Source organism: Aptenodytes forsteri, unplaced genomic scaffold (genome assembly GCF_000699145.1).
Source record: "Aptenodytes forsteri isolate BGI_AS27 unplaced genomic scaffold, ASM69914v1 Scaffold7, whole genome shotgun sequence".
Taxonomy (NCBI): domain Eukaryota; kingdom Metazoa; phylum Chordata; class Aves; order Sphenisciformes; family Spheniscidae; genus Aptenodytes; species Aptenodytes forsteri.
In genome coordinates, this window is record NW_008795919.1 from 3,376,680 (window position 1) to 3,390,440 (window position 13,761).

At 56.9% G+C, this 13,761-nt stretch overlaps 1 protein-coding gene across 1 annotated transcript in view; it reads left to right on the forward strand.

Moving 5' to 3' along the window:
- MACF1 (microtubule-actin crosslinking factor 1) overlaps positions 1–13,761 on the forward strand; it is a 109,586-nt gene that overhangs the window by 36,173 nt on the left and 59,652 nt on the right. Inside the window, exons 38-52 of the mRNA XM_019473540.1 lie at positions 356–589; positions 2,037–2,186; positions 2,276–2,509; positions 3,099–3,326; positions 4,063–4,584; positions 4,942–5,118; positions 5,632–5,755; positions 6,090–6,298; positions 6,692–7,009; positions 7,814–7,980; positions 9,091–9,247; positions 10,057–10,174; positions 11,646–11,708; positions 12,502–12,743; positions 13,222–13,351. Coding sequence (XP_019329085.1) covers positions 356–589; positions 2,037–2,186; positions 2,276–2,509; positions 3,099–3,326; positions 4,063–4,584; positions 4,942–5,118; positions 5,632–5,755; positions 6,090–6,298; positions 6,692–7,009; positions 7,814–7,980; positions 9,091–9,247; positions 10,057–10,174; positions 11,646–11,708; positions 12,502–12,743; positions 13,222–13,351 — 3,073 coding nt within the window. The remainder of the gene's footprint in view (positions 1–355; positions 590–2,036; positions 2,187–2,275; positions 2,510–3,098; positions 3,327–4,062; positions 4,585–4,941; positions 5,119–5,631; positions 5,756–6,089; positions 6,299–6,691; positions 7,010–7,813; positions 7,981–9,090; positions 9,248–10,056; positions 10,175–11,645; positions 11,709–12,501; positions 12,744–13,221; positions 13,352–13,761) is intronic.

Consider the following 13,761-nt stretch of genomic DNA (forward strand, 5'->3'; position numbering starts at 1 on the left):
ATGGTGGCACACGAAGTCACCGTGGACTGGACAGAGCTGCTGGCAGCTCCAGGTCTGGGTCATCTTCAGACCCAAGGGCAGCCCTACACGCACGGTCCAAGCAACCTCTTGGTGAGGTGCTGGAGGCCTGGTGCAGAGGCATGTTAGAAAATTGCTGTGGCGAGATGCTGTCATCTCGACGCTGAGTGTGCTTTTGGGAGCGTTTCGGGTTTCTGGAATATATTGTTCTGGTGACAGAGCACTTTTTTTGGGTGCATGCTGCTGCCTGTCCGCGTGTCCCATCTGAAGCTGGCAGTGCAGGAGAGCACTGGCTGCGGAGTCATTTTGCCTGACAGGTCTTTGCTCTCCCATTCAGGAGCTGAAAGAGCCCCTCGCTGACACCAAATCTCAGCTCGACGCCACTGCCTTCGACATCCAGTTCCTTATCTCAGAGCACGCCCAGGACTTGACCCCTCAGCAGAGCAGGCAGCTGCTGAGGCTGCTCAATGAGCTGCAGAAGGCTTTCCGGGACCTGTCGGAGCACGTGATGGCTCGGGTGGAGGTCCTGCAGGTCTGTCTCCAGCAAGTGGAGCAGACGGATCAGGTGAAGGTTGTGAGACATCTGCTTCCTGGCTGCAGTTTGCTCGCTGAAGCGCTTCCCGGCCACAAGAACGTGCGCTGAGACACGTCGTATTTGGGATTTCATGTGCATGCCACTCACAGTTTATGACTTTTCATTGCACATCATGAGCTTCCTCTAAAGTCTTTCTTCTTCCTATCATGTAACTCCCAGGCGGAAAGTCGCTTTCCTCCCAAAAGGTGGAGCCCTGCCGAGGTCTGGGTAGCACAGCCGGGCAGTCCTCTGCTAGACATCGAGTTGCTTTGGGCTGGGTGGAATAAACCCTGGTCTCTGTAACCCCACCAGAAAATCCCTGTGCAGGGGGGCCACCACAGACACCTGGCAGTTTTAATGTCTTATTTCCACTGCACAAGTCAGGTATTGCTGTCCCAGAGAAACAGCTGATGATGTATCAAGGCAGCAGGCAGCTGCAAAAGCAAGTCCTCAGGTCTCTGCTGCATTGCTGCAGCACCTGTTACTGCATGGATCCTCTTATTCAAGACAGGATTAATGTGGTTTTTATTAACAGTTGCTCTCTGTAACTCTTGCCTGTCCTCTCTGGAGTGTGTGTGTATATTAACCAGTTTGCTTTGCTTTTTCAGATTGAGTGTGCGCCCATCCTAACCCAGGAAGAACTCGCTTTGCAGCTGAAGAGCTCTTAAGAAGGCTCTTTCAATTTGCTTCTGTTGTTTATCTTATGACTGGGAGAAACAAGCACAGTGTTTTGCACAAGTTTGTACATCACCTTGCTGAAATGCCCAGTGAAACTCAAAAAACCTTTATCTCCCCTGGGAAAGGGGAACAGGAACATTGCAGGGACTCTCAGGTCACATCATGCTCAATTGCTCAAACAGGCGCTTCTGTATTGTGCTCTGGCAGCAAAACGGAGGAGCTGGATCAGCAACAGAAACGCTTTCTCTCTCCCGGGCTCCCTCTCCAACCCCAGGATCCAAAAACCAGCCTACTTAGGTTGTTTGGGGCTCCACAGTGGTGCTGCCTGGCCTCAGGTTGTTGTTACCTCTCGTTAGAAGAGTTTCTGCTGCAGTTTTAAAGTTTGTAAGGTCGAATGGAAAAGGCACAGAAACTTCTGGTTGAGCTCTCCCAAGAGAGGAGTGCGTGACCTGGAGCGTAGCTCCACGTGGAGCTGAACGGGCTTCTCAAAGAGTAGATTGAGAGAAACCTGCTCGAACGGTGGCAAACATGCAGTGAGCCGCTCCTGTTCGGCAGGGACTCGGCACCTCAGCCCCGTTCCCGCAGCGTCTGAGCCTGAGAGGGAGAGGGAGCACGTGGAGAGCTGCAAAAGCCGTTTTCTGTGCTGCATCCTCGTCTTCAGGAGATGCTCCAGCTGTAACCTCTCGCCTTGCCTTTCAGCGTTGTGCGTGACCGGAGGTGCAGCACAGGTACTAACTGTCCCCTCTCCCCTCCCCTCTGCCCGCAGACGCTGCAGGAGCAGCAGGCAGCCCGGGCGCAGAGCCTGGCCGAGCTAAGCCACTGGCTGCACCAGGCAGAGGACACGCTGGCAGAGCAGCAGAGAGCAGCCAACGAAGGGGACCTGTCCGCCTTGCAGCAGAGGCAAAGCGATGTTAAGGTCAGTGCTTTTAAAAACGGGGAGCAGAAGGCGGAGAGGCTCGGTGCTGCCTCGGGAGCGCGTGGAGCCTTACGGCATCGTCTGCCTAGGAGCTGCAGAGGAACATGCACACCCGAGCCGCCTCCTTCGCCAGCGTCCTGAAAAGCACAGAGGAGTTTTTGGAGGAGAACAAGGCGAAGATGGAGCCTGGGGAGCTGGCAGCACTGCAAGAGAAGCTCCAGCGTGCCAAGGAGCAGTACCGGTCCCTGCAGGAGAGGACAGAGGTGGCCCAGAAGGAGCTGGAGAGCGCTGTGACTGCTGCAGTGCAGCAGGAGACTGAAAAGGTAACGTGCAAAGAGGTGTAGCCCCCTGGCTCTGCTTGAGGTGGACAGTGAGGTCCAGTCAGTGCAGTCAGACTCATCTGGGGTCCTGTTATTTGTCTGGGTGATACGCCTGTCTGTCCCCCAGGCGAGGTGCCCCCCAGGCATTTCTCTCATGAAATGCCTTGAGAACTGTAGCCACAGATGAGCTGGTTGTGGAGGAAAAGGGGGAGTAAAAGGCACCTTGCTCTGCCTTTGGGCTGACCTGTAATGGGAGGGCGAGCATCGGGCACCTCCACGCGCTGGCGGTGAAAGCGGTGCTCACACCTGCGTGCGAGGAGTCGCAACCCTTCACGGGGGGCACTCTGGGTTGTATCGGGGTGAGAGATGCAACACTGCAGAGAGGCTGAGTTTATTCACAGCTTCTTTGCACCTTCCCCCCTTTCAGAGAGCCACAAAGCGTTCTGGAGGTCTGTGAGCGTGCCAGGCTGTGGCTGGAAAACTGTTTGGGGCTTTTCCTTCTGTTGGTTTTATTTTTCGCCCTCCTCCATGCAGCCGTTTGCTGAACGTGCATAAAATGGGTCATTCTTATCTGGAGCCTTTGTGCTTTCAGGTGAAGGCTGCCAAAGAGCTGGAGGAGAACCGCAATAAGATCGATTCCCTTTTGAACTGGGTGGCATCGCTGGAGCAGAAGGGAGGGCTCCTGGAGTACAGACCGCACCCCATCGAGCAAGCGCCAGGGGCGCGAGCGGGGACAGGCACTCGGGACGTCCCCGACGGCCACGTCGTGGGAGCACACAGCGCTGCCGAGAGCCTGGATGAGCAGTACAAGAGGCTGAAGGTCAGGACCGACACCTCGTCCCTCTCAAAGCTTTCTGCCCGACGCACTGACCCTGCCTCCTGCTGCTGATGCAGCTGGGAGCAGGACGGGGTGTTAGATGGGTCTGGCCTCCGAAACACGTGTTGGGGGTGATTTTCCGTATGGGAGACTTGGGAAGTCCCTGCCTGGCTTCCTGGAGGACATGCACTCTGTGTTGGTGGGTGGGTGCCACGGCACGGTGCAATCAGGGTAACGAGAGAAGGTGCCCATCATGGTCAGAGAAGGGGTTACTCTCCTGTGGGCAGAGTGCCTGCCTGCATCCCAGCCTTGGGGTGTTCCCCCACCTTGGTAGTGCTGTAGGAGGGTGCGGAGGCTCAGTCACGCGCGTGGCCTCGCTGCACCCGCCGGGTGCTGGTGGGCAGAGACCCTTGGTCGCAAGCATCACCTTTGCTCTCCGGCATCTTTCAGGCCCAGCACCAGGAGCTGCTGTCCCAGCAGCAGGACGTCATCCTGGCCACGCAGTCGGCGCAGGCTTTCCTGGACAAGCATGGCCACAGCCTGGCTGGGGGGGAGCGGGACCGGCTCCAGGGCCGGCTGGCAGAGCTGAAGGACCAGTACTGGGGTGTTCCCCACCTTGGTAGTGCTGTAGGAGGGTGCGGAGGCTCAGTCACACGCGTGGCCTCGCTGCACCCTCCGGGTGCTGGTGGGCAGAGACCCTTGGTCGCAAGCATCACCTTTGCTCTCCGGCATCTTTCAGGCCCAGCACCAGGAGCTGCTGTCCCAGCAGCAGGACGTCATCCTGGCCACGCAGTCGGCGCAGGCTTTCCTGGACAAGCATGGCCACAGCCTGGCTGGGGGGGAGCGGGACCGGCTCCAGGGCCGGCTGGCAGAGCTGAAGGACCAGTACGCGGCTTCTCTCTCGCAGTCGGAAACGCGGCTGAAGCAAGTGCAAGTCCTGCGGGACGAGCTGCAGAAGTTCTTGCGGGATCATGGGGAGTTTGAGGCTTGGCTGAAGCAAGCGGAGCAGGATCTGGAGGGGATGTACAAGGGGGACAGCGACCCCACGGCCCTCCGGCAGCTGCTCCTGCGACAGGGGAGCTTCTCAGAAGATGTGATCTCCCACAAAGGCGACCTGCGGTTTGTTACCATGTCGGGGCAGAAGGTGCTGGATGCAGAGGGAGCTGCTGAGGACGCAGGGTCCCAGCCGCTGATGTCCGGGAGCGTGGTCAAGAGCAAGCTGGAGGATGCGACGCAGCGATACACCACGCTACACTCCAAGGTACAAGAAGGGCTTTGCAAGGCTGGGAGTTGAACCCTGGGCGCTTGTTTTCCTCCTGTGCGTGTCGAACGAGCAGGGGTGACCGAGAGATGTTTCTCTCGAGTGTCTGGCTGGACTTCTAGCACACACGTAGACTGTAGGACAAGGATTGTCGTCTTCAGGGCTTGGGCGGGAGTAACACCCCCTGTCTTGGTGTTGGTCTGCATGTTGCCTCCTGTAATTCCTGTAACACATATGGCAAGATTGGTTTTTTGATTGTTTCTTCTTTCTCGATGATTTCTGTGTGTATTCCAGCGGTGCCCACGTTGCTCTGTGCTTGTGTGCATCCTCCCGTTACGTCTTGTTGCTCCTTTGCAGTGCACCAAGCTGGGCTCCCACCTGAACACCTTGCTGGATCACTACCAGCAGTTCCAGGAGGTGGCAGAGTCTCTCAGGATGTGGCTGCAGGAGAGTGAAGCTGCCGTTGGGAAACTGCTCTCGGAGACGGTTTCTTCAGATCCGGCTGTTCTGCAAAAGCAGCTTGCCAGCGCTAAGGTACGGGGCCCTTGGGTGATCTCCTGGGGGAGCGTTGGAGGCTGTACGGGAATTTGGCTGCTGCTCTGAGCAGTCAGCGGCAGGAAAGAGACTCGATCCGTTCACTTTTTTTGCTGGTTGAGTGCAAAGAGGTACCTGCAGGCTCAGGAGGTCCCTGCGCTGCAGATCAGGTGGAGCCAGACTCTTCTGAGAGGTGCTCAGAGCAAGGACACGGGGCTGCAGTCACGGACTGCCACAGGGGACATCCCAGCAGGACACGGCGGGGACGTTCCTCCCCCATGAGGGTGGCTGGGCGCTGGGACAGCCCAGACTCCCCGATCCAGCTCTGAAGTCAGCCCTGCCTGCAGCAGGGGGTTGGACCTTCCAACCTACGTTGTTATTTTTCTTAACGATTTTGTGATTAAGTGAACAGGATCCCTCAGCAGGGTTTTAATGGAGCCCTGAGCTCCCCGCGGGTGCAGGTCTCTTGCGTGGGGCCCACTGCTCATTTTGCCTTGTCTCGTGTCAAAGCAGCAGCTGCAGGGAGACCTCGCTGAGCATCAGGTGCCGGTGGAGAAGCTCCAGAAAGCAGCTCAGTCCCTGCTGGAGGTACAAGGGGAGCCGGCCCCGGACCACGGGCACGTTCAGGAAACAACAGGTACAGAGCAAAGTAGTCCCCTGCATTAGCAGGGATGGTTGGGGAGAGCGTGAAAACCAACCAAGGAGGTAGGAAAGATGAAGTCTCCCACTTTTGGGAGAAGGTGGGGCAAAGGCAAACAACAATGCGTCTTCAGGGCTTGTGTTTGCACGTGAGGAGGGCTGAGATCCAGTTTGGCCGTTTGCGTTCCGTCCCCTGTCTCGCTGCTGAGTTTGGGGATGGGGATTTGTCATCAGTGAGAGTTTGGCAGGAGCCAAAGGTGGTACTTGCTGCTCTCTGAGCACCAGGCGAGAAGCTCTTTGCCGCTGATTTTCCTTTGCACTGAACTCTGCAGATGCCATCGTGAACCGCTTCCAGAGCCTCTCCCAGCAGATGGCCGAGCGCTCGGACCTGCTGCAGAAATCCATTGCCCAGTCCCAGAGCGTCCAGGAGAGCCTGGAGAGCCTCCTCCAGTCGGTGGCTGAGATCGAGAAGAACCTGGAGGGAGAGCAGCCGGCTGTGCTCTCCTCCACCTCCATCCAGGACTCACTTGCCACGAGCGCGGTAAGGCTGGTCCCTGAGCTCCCGCGCCTCAAACATGCCTGTCTGCAAGACCTGAACCGTGCAGGCAGTTGCTGGGGGTTAGCTACAGTATTCTGAAAGCACAAAAAAAAAAAACCCCTAAAAAGGGATACGAGCAGAACCTTTACTTAATTTCTTTAAGCCAGGGCACAGACCTGTTGAAAGTCTTTCTTCTGCTGACAAGCAGGGCTTAGATATCAGGCACTGGGAAAAGGCAGAGCAGATTGGGGAGATCAGAAAGGAAAGGAAAACTGGGATAGAAAACTCTTCTTGCCTGACTGTTCTTTCCCAAGGGCGGCCCAGCCTCTCCATGCCAGTTCGCTTTTGCTCAAGAGCCTTCCTAAAATGGCATCCCTTTCTGTGTTCTTACCACAGAAGCTGAAGCAGGACATTGCCAGGCAGAAGAGCTGCCTGGAAGCCACCCGCGAGATGGTGACGCGGTTCATGGAGGCGGCAGACAGCCCCACGGCCTCTGCCCTGCAGGGCAAGCTGGCAGAGGTGACAGAGCATTTTGGCAGGCTGTGCCAGCAGCAGCAGGAGAGGGAGGACGCGCTGAAGGGCCTCCTCCCGAAGGTCGAGCAGTATGAGCAGCTCTTGGAGAAGTTGCAGCAGTTCACGGAGAGCCGAGCGCGGATGTTGGCATCCGGGAACCAGCCAGACCGGGACATCGCTCACTTCTCCCAGCACATCCAGGTGAGATGCAGGGGGAGAAGACTCCACCTGCCTCGGGGTTTCTAGGGCCGGGCTGTTTTACAATGATTTCTTTCTGGGCGAACAGCTCCTGGTTCACTCCCAGGCTGGCAGGATCCGCAGGACCTGTGCTGGCTCTTTGCCTGGGGAAGGGAGCGCAGCCGGTGCGGCTGAGGCTCTTTCCAGCAGTGAGAGAGGGGAATGGCATTTCCCTGGAGCCGGGCTGGTTTTCTGAAGGGATCTCTAGCCAGGCTCTTAGGGGCCAGTCCAAATATAGCAAGGTTTTACCAATTAAAGGCTCCACGGGGTTAACACAGCAAAACGCCCAAGCGCTGGCAGTAAGCGCAGTGCAGGATGTGACAAAGCCCTCGGAGATGCCGTGGGTCCTGGTGGCCGGTCATGGCTGCACGGGATTCCTCCCTCTGGCTTCCTACGAGTGCTCTGCTACCGCGGGTGGTTTGACCACAGCCTCAGAAATGCTCTAAGTTGGCATAAAACCAGACACTTGTGCTGCGGGGGGGTTGATTTGGCTTGGTCTAGGGCCCTCCATCCCATTCACTGCGTGGCCTTACAGCAGCACCGGGGAAGGGGGGACTTGCACCCGCAGCTGCTTGAAGTATTTGCTGAGCCGGAGCTGGGGGAGCAGGTGGGACTGAGCTGCGCCCGCCCGTTCGGCACGGGTGCAATTCATGGCGCTGCCCGCAGAGGGTCTCTCTGGCTCGCCAGGACGTGGGGCTCTCCGGCTCATCCCCTCTGCCCAAGTCTGCTGGCGAGGGCACGGTCGGCATCGCCCTTTGCTCTTGGCAGGAACTGAATTCAGAGATGAGGCAGCACCAGGAGGACCTGGCCGCCCTGGAGCACCTGGCTGCGGAGCTGGGCTCCTGCGGCTTTGCCCCCGGCGCCTCCCAGCAGCAGGAGAAGCTGCAGAGCCTGAAGAAAGACTTTCTGCAGCTGCAGAAGGCGGCAAAAGAGAGGTGAGTCCCAGGGACCCGGCCACGCTCTGGGGAGGCGAGTTTGGGGGTGGCTTTGTGGTCAGAGCAAGACGCCATGGAGATCTCCTTTCCATGGGGGGGCACGAGCGAACTTTTCCTGCCTCCCTCCTCCCACACCGGGAGACGTAAGGCAGCTTGCTCCAGCTGACGCTTTAAAAAAAGCCTTGGCTGGGGGCGTTGTGAAAAATTCCTGGTGCTGCAGGAGCTGGCATTCGTGCGTTTCCCGGCGTGTGGGCTGTCACAGCTCCATCCCAGAGCGTCTTGCCAGAGGGGAGCGGGATGCTGGCGGGGGATTGGGAGCCTGCCCCAGGCGTGCTCTCCGGGAGGTGACAGCAGAGCAGACTGTCCCCGGAGTCCCCTAAAGTGGGGGTAAAGGGGAACTTTAGCAGCAGCTTGAGCTCGAATCGGCCATGGCAGCGTGAGCAGGATTGGAGGGGCAGCTCGCCTGTGTCCCCGGGGGGTCACGCCTCCCAGGCTGTATCTCCAACCTCCCTGGTGAATACAGGAAAGGTGATGGGGAAAAGCAGATGAATCTCATAATGATCCCCAGAAATTCAGCGCCGCACAGAGAACCGCCTCCGGCTGGCCCCGTGCAGGCGGCTCGCAGCTGTGGTCAGCGAGGGTGAGCCGGAGGGGCCGGTGGCTCCCGGCCGGGGGCTGCCTTGTTCCTCCGGGACGGGCTGAATAGATGAGAGCTGTGGCCGGGGAGGAGGGGCGGCAGAGCCTGGCCTCCCCTGGGCTGCAGCTGGCTGGAGCGAGACGGCATGAATGAGCCCTGTCTTCCCGAAATCTTCGCTCCCCCCAGGACAAAGAGACGGGTGCAGAGCCAGCGTAGGTTGGCAGTGGTGGTCCCACGGCGGTGCCGGAGCACCCCCGAAAGTGCCACCGGCCGTGGCTTTGAGGGCCAGCAGCAGTGAGGGGCAGGCTGCGGTGTGCACCCCACTTTGGCTGGCGCTGCCTGTGCTGTTCCTAAGCAACATCTAATAATAATAATAAAAAGGGCTCCTAGAGACACAACTGTGCTACATTCAAGCCGGGGTAATTGCAAGGCAAAGCACGAGCCCTGACTCTCTGAAACCTTTTCACTCTCAGAGAAAAGGATGCGTCGTCCTGCCAGGAGCAACTGGACGAGTTTCGGAAGCTGGTCGGGGCCGTAAGGAAGTGGCTGAGGGAGAGCGAAGGCAAAATGCCGCCCGCCGAGACCTCCCTGGGCACCCAGGAGCTGCACAAGCGCAGGCAGCAGATCCAGGTGGGCAGCGGGAGCCGGAACCGGACTGGGAAAGTTGGAAGCTGGTGTGGAAACGCTGGAACGTGGAATAAATCCCAGGAAGCAGAGTCCTGGGAGGTGTTTTATGGTCTCAGGAGTCCTGGGCTCCCCTGTACTGGCTGCTGGGCTGCAGCCCCTGGTGTGTGTGCATCCAGTGGTCCCTGGCTTGCGGGGAAGGGAGCAGTGTGAAGGTCCTCCTGGGCGCTGCCTGGTTTCCCTTCCCTCCCCCTGCCTGCTCGGGGCGGGGATTTGGGAGTGGGAGACCCGAGCACAGTTGTTTTCGCTGAGTGTTTCCCTTTGCTAGACATGGAAGGTGGCCTCCCATCATCCGAGCCCCCGCTCCTTTCCAGCACCGTGATGCTTTAAATCAGATATGCCAAGGGTTTGACTCAGAGGCAGAGCAGCGTCTGCTGAGTCACCCACGGCCCTCGCACCCCACGGCATGCCGCCGGGCTCCGCCGAAAGCTGCGGGGACTGGACTCGTGTGAGGCTGGGATGTGTCGAGAGGAGGAGGGAGGTCCCCGAAACAGTAGGAGGGAGAAGAAAGTTTCCTGCGACAGACCCGCTAGTTAGGGAAGAGCTTTTCACTCTTTGATTCCCCCCAACAAAAATAAACATAAAGACACGCACTTTCCCGGCGCAGTCAGCTTGCCGTGTGCCGGTGCAACCGTTGCCAGTTCCCTGGGCACCGTGTCCCGGTGCCACCGAGTCACCCCAGAGGTGACGGGCGAGGAGGGAGGGCTGCGGCAGGGCAAGCGCAGCCTCCGATCTCAGCCTTTGCTTTTGACCAGGATCTCTTGGAGGAGTGGAAGGGGAAGGGGGCCCAGGTGGAGGAGATCGGCCGCAGAGGGACCCTCCTGGAGAACCTGATCGTGGAGATTACGGCCCCCGACACCCCGTCCAAGGCAGGTGAGTCGCAGCCCGGCTCTCCTGAGGATGCCTCCTTCCTTGGAGCTCTGTTTGCTCTCGTTGCATCTTCTCTGAGCCTGCCTCAAGCAAAAAAATGGGGTGCTATTTCCCCTTTTTAACGAATTTCAGAGGGCCCGTGGTGGCCCAAGTATCATGGGGCTCAGCCCCGTGGTTGAGCTGCTGCCGCTTGTTGCATTAACGTGTCAGCTGAGCGCTTGGAGCCCACCAACCTGGCTTAATTTGCTGTAGCGTAACAAGCACTGAATTACCCTGCGTTCGCCGTAAGCCCAGCGTGGGGACACGTATTGCTGCTCGGATGGAGCATGGGAGTTTCAGGCTGCTGCAGCGTGGGGGTCCGGGCTCTCGGCCCCGCAGGGAGCTCGTGGAGGCGGCTCCTGCTTTCTCTCGGTGATGTGCTTCAGCCTCCCGGGGACTGGAGCGTTTTAATCAAACTCCAGTATTTGGGTTTCGTATCTGGATGAAATTTAAGACTGCAATATTCAGACGTGATTTACTAGTCTCCTTTTTGGCTTCAAGTCTGTGAAGCAATGAGATTATGTCTGGTTCGTTTGGAAACCAACTAAAAGATGTCTTCCAGCTCGTGAGAACAAGTCTCTGGACTCTCATCATTGATGGGCATTTATGAGAATTCACAGTCTAGATATGTTTGTTAGGGTTAACTTGAGCAGTTCAGTAGGAAACCTCCAAGAGAAGTGGGGAGAGGCTTGGTGGGGGCGACCCACACGGTCGCTCACGTGGGGTGACCCAAGCTGCAGCCCCTTATAGCCGTGAAAGCTTTAAAATGTGTGGTTAGGAAGAGAGAGACTTACCCGATGTTTCTGATTAACCCCCGTTTGGTTGTGAACGTAGCTGCCTGGTGTCCAAGGAGAGGACACTGACACATCCTGCGTGGAGCCTCTTGGCAAAGAGAGCGTGTCTGTGCACCAAGATATTCATCCCGTAAGAAAGGAGAATATAGGGGAGTTAATCTTTTCAGGGGTGTTCATCTCTTCAGGGAAGGCATTCAGAAGTCTCGCTTGATGTTATAATTCACAAAATCATGCTCAAGGTAGCAGCTTTCAAGGGGTGGAGAAGTGGCCAGTGGCCCCCAGTATTACGGTCCATGCAGGTGCCACGTCCACCTTGGGTGATGCTGGGAGAGGTGCCCAGCTCCAGGCAGCTTCAGGTCTTCTGCTTCTGGTCCAGCGAGGCGGGAGCAGCTCCAGGAAAGCGAGGGGTGCGGGTGTGTCGGGAGGAGGAGACATAAACGGCCTCCAAATCGAACTAATGCCGATGGCTCGGCGCTGAGCCCGTGGGTTCATCAGCACCAGGCGGGTGGGCCCGTGGAGACGCCGCGTCTGCGCTTGGTGGCCGGTGTGGTCCGTGTCGTGGAGGGCCGTTCATCGCTTGCTGTCTGCATTCCTAACGCATCTGTCTTGTCCCTCTGTCTGTCCCCATCCCCTCTGCTCAGGTGCCGCGCTGCCCGCTCCGGGAGGGTCGGTAGGCAGCGTGAACGGATACCACACATGCAAAGGTGAGCTCGCTGTCACCGCTGTGCCGGCACGCGCGTGCCGAGGCCGCCTCGCCGTCTCCCTGTCCGTTTTTGTCTGTGCATTTCCATCCATGAGATATAAACCACGATGTGACACCGTCAGCATCCCGGCGCAAGTGAAATGAGCCTGCAAATAGGCTTGTGAATTCTCGGCTGTGCTGTGCCGGAGCCGGAGCCGCGGGACGGGCAGGCGGTGATGGAGGATGTAGGTCAGGCTGAAGGACGGAGAGGGGCAGCTTTGGGGAGTGACAACACCCTGACACCCCATCAGGTGGTGTTAAAAGCTGATAAATAGGAGATCGTTTTAAGGCCTGCAATTAAATTTATTGGTTCTAAGGGATTATAACCCATCCAACCCTTCAGTTTGAAGAGCAATTTTAATTATTGCCCGTTATCTGCTGTTAGTTCACTGGTTCAACGAGATAATAGGTGCATAAAAATGGCTTTATATTTTGGTGTCAAATTATTTAACGCTGTATTAGCAGTGACATTGCGAAAGGGGGGCTCAGCTTGCATCAGTCTCACAAACATGAAGGCATTTGCTTTGTTTGCAAACTGTCAACGTGCATACGTGGTGCAACTGGAAGGGCCCCTCTGGCATGAGAGGTGAGGATAATCTGACATTGCTCTGCAGACAGACGGACGGCAGCGTGGCCTCTTGCTCCTCCTGCTCGGCCGGCTGTGGCTGCCCGGGGCTAGATTAGTACCTGATAGTCCAGGTTAAGATGGGCAACGCAGGCAGCGGTCCTCATCTCGGGCTGCTTTTTGGAAACAGATCTGACCGAGATCCAGTGCGATGTGTCGGACGTGACCCAGCGGTACCAGGACCTTGGCGCGGCGCTGCGGGAACGCCAGCAGCAGCTCTCGGCAATGCTGGAGAAGATGCAAGAAGTGCAGGAGGAGGCAAGCTCGATGCTGAAATGGCTGGAGTCAAAGGAACGAACGCTGTTGGAGCTGGACGCCTCCTCCTCGCCCACCAAGACGGAGACGATGAGAGCCCAGGCTGAGCACAACAAGGTAACTTCTCTTCCAGAGCGAAAAACGGGGATCTGAGCACCTCCTCCCAACGGATCTCGGAGATGTGCTTTATTGCAGCAGGGCTAGAAGGATTAGCAGCAAGGATCTGCTCTGGGTTAAAGAAGGGCTTTCCCCAGAAGGGATCACAGGCGGGTCCGTGGAGCAGGAGCCCCCGCACTCTGCTCGACCCTCTTTGCTTTTAGACCTGTTGCTTTCAGGCATTTGGCTCAGGGGAAAGGAACTTATCCGTAGCCCTTGTTGCTGGGTCACTCCAGCTTCTCCTGGAAAGCAATTCCCAGCCTTTCCCTGCTCTTGGAGCCAAGTTAGGTCACGCTATTGCTAATAAAATGAAGTGATTTCATTAAAGAGCAAAGAACAGAAATTGTCCAACTCCAGCTTGTAGCTGCTGCTTCGTTCCTACTCGGTGATTTCATTCTTTTGCCCTACATCTGAAGAAGTTCATATGATTATTTTCCAGGCATTTCTGGCTGAATTGGAACAGAATTCTGGGAAGATCCAGAAGGTAAAGGAAGCACTTTCTGGTTTGCTGGAGAAATATCCAGATTCTCCGGAAGCAGCAAACTGGAAGAAGATGCAGGAGGACCTGAGTAAGTGCCTGAAGCACTTGGTGAGGCTTCTGTCCTGAAACATCACATTAGAAGTGGTTCAGGATTGCAGGGCGATTCCAATGTCACGGCAGAGCAGAGTCGCTTCTAATTAAAATTTAGTAAATAGCGAACTTATCTCCACGCTGTCTGGTGTACAGGGTGTTCCCGAGATGAGCACTGTCATGATTAAGGAAATCTCTACGATGGATGTGTATTTTAAAGACTTGCCTCCCCAAATTACTTCTTTTTTTTAAAAAAAAAGAGAAAGGAAAAAAAAAAAAGCATTAGCGACATGGGTTGATTATTTTGATTAAAAGCTTCACTGCTTGATATAAAATTCTAGTCATTAGTAAGGCTCTCCCAGGTAAATCCAGGGCCACGAAAATGCTCAGGGGGATGGAACACCTCTC